At 52.5% G+C, this 3,732-nt stretch overlaps 1 protein-coding gene across 1 annotated transcript in view; it reads right to left on the reverse strand.

Annotated features, from left to right (window-relative positions):
- Pltp (phospholipid transfer protein) overlaps positions 1–1,835 on the reverse strand; it is a 19,809-nt gene extending 17,974 nt beyond the window's left edge. The window contains exons 1-3 of the mRNA XM_021192663.1: positions 1,717–1,835; positions 1,022–1,132; positions 839–938 (exon numbers count right to left, since the gene is read on the reverse strand). Coding sequence (XP_021048322.1) covers positions 839–938; positions 1,022–1,121 — 200 coding nt within the window. The 5' untranslated portion in view covers positions 1,122–1,132; positions 1,717–1,835. The remainder of the gene's footprint in view (positions 1–838; positions 939–1,021; positions 1,133–1,716) is intronic.
- Between the last annotated feature and the right edge of the window lie 1,897 nt (positions 1,836–3,732).

A 3,732-nucleotide genomic window follows, 5' to 3' on the forward strand; every position in this document is an offset into this window, starting at 1 on the left:
ATCTGTAATGAGATCTGATGCCCTCTTCTGGTGTGTCTGAAGACAGCTACAATGTACTCATAAAAGTAAAAATAAAAAAATCTTTAAGAATAAATAAATAGGGGCTGGAGAGACTGCTCAGCGGTTCAGAGAACTGGCTGTTCTTCAAAAAGACTCTGGTTCAATTCCCAGCACCCACAAGGTATCTCACAACTGTCTGTAAGGGGATCCAAGGGGATCCGACACTCTTACAAAGACGTACATGCAGACAAAACACCAATGCACATACATTAAAATTAAATAAAATCTTAAAAATAAATAAGTAAAAACTATGGTCTTGCTCACACTTCCGTGTTCTGTCCACATTGTGATTGCTGGATCTGTTTTCTTCTTTTTGGTTTTTGTCTTATTGTTTTGTTTTAAAGCTCAATTTGGCCTTTAACTTGGGATCCTGTCCCAGGCTCCTGAATGCTGGATCGCGGGCGTGTGCCAGGCTGGGCTTTCCACCTGCTTGGTCCTTGCCTCCATCACTTTAACTCACCCCACATCGTCACACCTCTCCAATCTCTCCCATTCTAGGCCTCCCTCTTTTTGGCGCCACCCTCTGGCTAGACTCCACTCTCACCCAAAGGTAAACTCTTCCACTGTACCATCGCGGTGTTCTTTGGTCCAAGCTACAATTCTGGTTCGTATTCCCCTTTCTTGGGCCCGCCTACCTCCAGTCTTTTTACCTAGTTGCCCCACTCGTTTCTATGGATCCCACCTCATTTAATTGGCCACGCCCAGACCCGCCCAGTCTGGGGCGGTGTTCCAGGTCATCCCACCACCTTTGAGACCCTGTCCCTCAAGCCCTACTTACTCCGAGATATTGTAGTAAAAGTGGCCCTTTGCGCCGTACACATCTGGGATGGTGATGGTCTCCAGCTCTTGTTCCAGAAAGCGCAGCCCTTCCTGCTTCACTGAGATAGCATGGAGACACTCAGGTCCCGCGCCCGGGGCCAGGGCACCCAACCTGGTCCACGGCTCCCGCCGCGCGCCTTACCCAGCTCCAGAGCTGCGGAGGTGACGCGGATCTTGCAGCCCGGGAGCTCGGCGTGGGCACCTGCCAGGAGCGCTAGGAAGAGTGCCTGGAGCAGGGCCATAGCGACCAAGCCTGGGGGCAGGGTGGGGTCGAGTCGCAGGTGTCATCTGAGAGGCTCAGAACCACTCTTTGGACGTGCAACTAGAACAGGGTGCTGGCCCGAACCGTTACTGCCCATAAAACTGTTAGGGCCACTCGGAACCAATCATCTTGTCTCTGCCTGACGCAAAACCGAGGTTCCGAAGCACGATAAGACTTGCGCTCTGCTTCCAAAGGATTTGGGGCTCGGTTCCCCCGTGCAACTGCCTCGTGACGAGTTTGGATCTCTGGAGGATGAGACCCCCTCCCCCCACCACCACTTTCCCTTTTCCTTCAGAGGAGGGCGTGTGCTGGCTTGTACGTTGGTATGGCGACGACCACAAGCGCATTCCTGCTGAGTAGCTTGAGGTCTCCCAGGCCGCGCGCCGGGATGGCCCGGCTGAGCGCGGTCCCCTGGGTCCCCCGGCTCCCCTAGCTCCTAAGATTCAGCTATAAGGCATTCGGTCTGGTGCCCCATCCCAGAGCCCTCCTTCATCCGTTCTCCTCCCCACCTGGGTTTAGTGAGCCACACAACTCAGGAAGGTCTGGGGATGCGATGGGCACGCGCCCCAACTCACTTAGTAGCGCGGTCACGTGGGGCGACAGGCAGCGCGGGGGATCCGGGCGGCGGGGTCTGGCGGGTAGCGCGGGTCCAGCAGCCTTTATAAGTCTGGGCCTCCGACCCCCCTCCTCGCCGCGTTTCTCCCCTCCTCCTTGGGGGCTGGGAGGGGACGGGGCGGGACGCTGGCAGTCGGGAGGGTGGAGAGGGCAGTACGGAGCCTGTGACAAGCCTAGCTGCTGTCTGGACTAGTGGGGGACTCGCTCCTAAAAGAGCGAGAAAAGTGAAGAAAGCGGCTTGCCAAGCCACTGCTGTGGAATTCCAGTCACACAGCAATTCCTGAACGCTCCTCAACAAACTCCTTTACGTGGCTGCGGAGTCTCAGTTTCCTCATCCAGCACCGAGTGCCTCCTTATGGGAACTCCCACTCGGCTTCCACGCTAGGCCAGCGGAAAGCCAATGCCCTAGCCTTATTCCCCTTTCTTTTCTCTCACAACCGTCTTCCGCTGGCTTTGTCATGAGACCCCAACCTACTTGATTGGATTTTAGGGCCCCAGGGACCTTCCCCTATTGGAAAAGCAATCATCCCAGAGGGAGGTTTGACCTTCCTGAGAAACTCTGAATTCTTTAGTGAACCTTGAAGCTGGCTGCTCTGCACAGTGCCCCCTCGCCCCGTGCACCGCCCGCACAGTTCCGAGCATCACAGTGGAAAAGACAGTAGACGCTAGCTTTCTTTTTGAAGCCATGCGGGCGAACTAGAAAGTGGGAACTGATAAAGATGTTTGCTGAGCATATACTTAACACTCAGCACTCAGCCAGCTCAGCTGACCCAATAGTCTAGTTTTGTCCAGGACCTTCCTGGATTCAGAACTGAGCTCGGGAATCCACTCAGTCCCAAGCGAGCCAGAATGGCTAATCACTCTAGATCTGGTTTTACCTTCTTATAGTCTGTGAGGCTGGCTCTCTTAGGAGTTCTCTCTGGCAGGAAACTGGAGGTTGAGGTTGAGACAATTCTGTGACTGTTACTGGAGAATTCAGGGATTGTCCCTAAACAGTGTGAGGTAGGGTCGGTAGTCCAGGAAGGTGCCTAGCCCCTTCTCTCTGAGGGACCAGCGCTTACATCCTAGGATGTCAGCCATAGGACTCTTATTGAGTACTCAGGTGATTTTCTTCTTTTAAAACTTACCAAAAATGGTATATATTAAAGCTTTGGGGAAGTGAGTGGGTTTTTTTTTTTGGGGGGGGGAGGGTGTTGAGACAGGTTCTCATGTAGCTCTCAGGCCGGCCCTGAATTCTCTATGCAACTAAGGGTGGTCTTGAACTTTGGCTTCTCCTGCCTCCATCGCCAGAATGCTGGGACTACAGATGTAGAGTATCACTCCTGGTCCGCCTGGTGCTGGGGATACTGCACACAGGACCTGTGCATGTTAGGCACTCTACCAAATGAGCTGCATCCCTCAGGCTTAGTGTAAGGTTAGCGTAAACATAGATAGCTCTAGTCAAGTGCTGTGTAGATTCTCTGCCATATCCCTAGCAATACTTATCCCTAGCAATACTTTCCTAGCAACCTTCCCTCTGTCCACTCCTCCATTTCCCTTTAGAAAGGGACAGGCCTCCCAGGGAGAGCAATCAACTACTACATATCAGTTGCTGTAAGACTAGGCACCTCCCTCTTGTATGGAGGCTCTAGGAGGCAAACCAGTAGAAGGAAAGGGTTCCTAAAGCAGGCAAGGGAGTCAGAGACAGCCCAGCCCCCACTGTTAGAAGGCCCACAAGAATGCCGAACTACATAACCACAGCATATATGCAGAGGACCTAGGTCAGAGCCACTCAGGACCCATGTTATCAGCTCAGTCTCTGTGAGCCCCAATGAACACAGGTCGATTGATTTGATTCTGTGGGTTTTCTTTTTTTCTTTTTTTCTTTTTTTTTTTTTTTTTTTTTTTTTTTTTGGTTTTTCGAGACAGGGTTTCTCTGTATAGTCCTGGCTGTCCTGGAACTCACTCTGTAGACCAGGCTGGCCTCGAACTCAGAA

This window comes from Mus pahari, chromosome 3 (assembly GCF_900095145.1).
Source record: "Mus pahari chromosome 3, PAHARI_EIJ_v1.1, whole genome shotgun sequence".
NCBI lineage: Eukaryota > Metazoa > Chordata > Mammalia > Rodentia > Muridae > Mus > Mus pahari.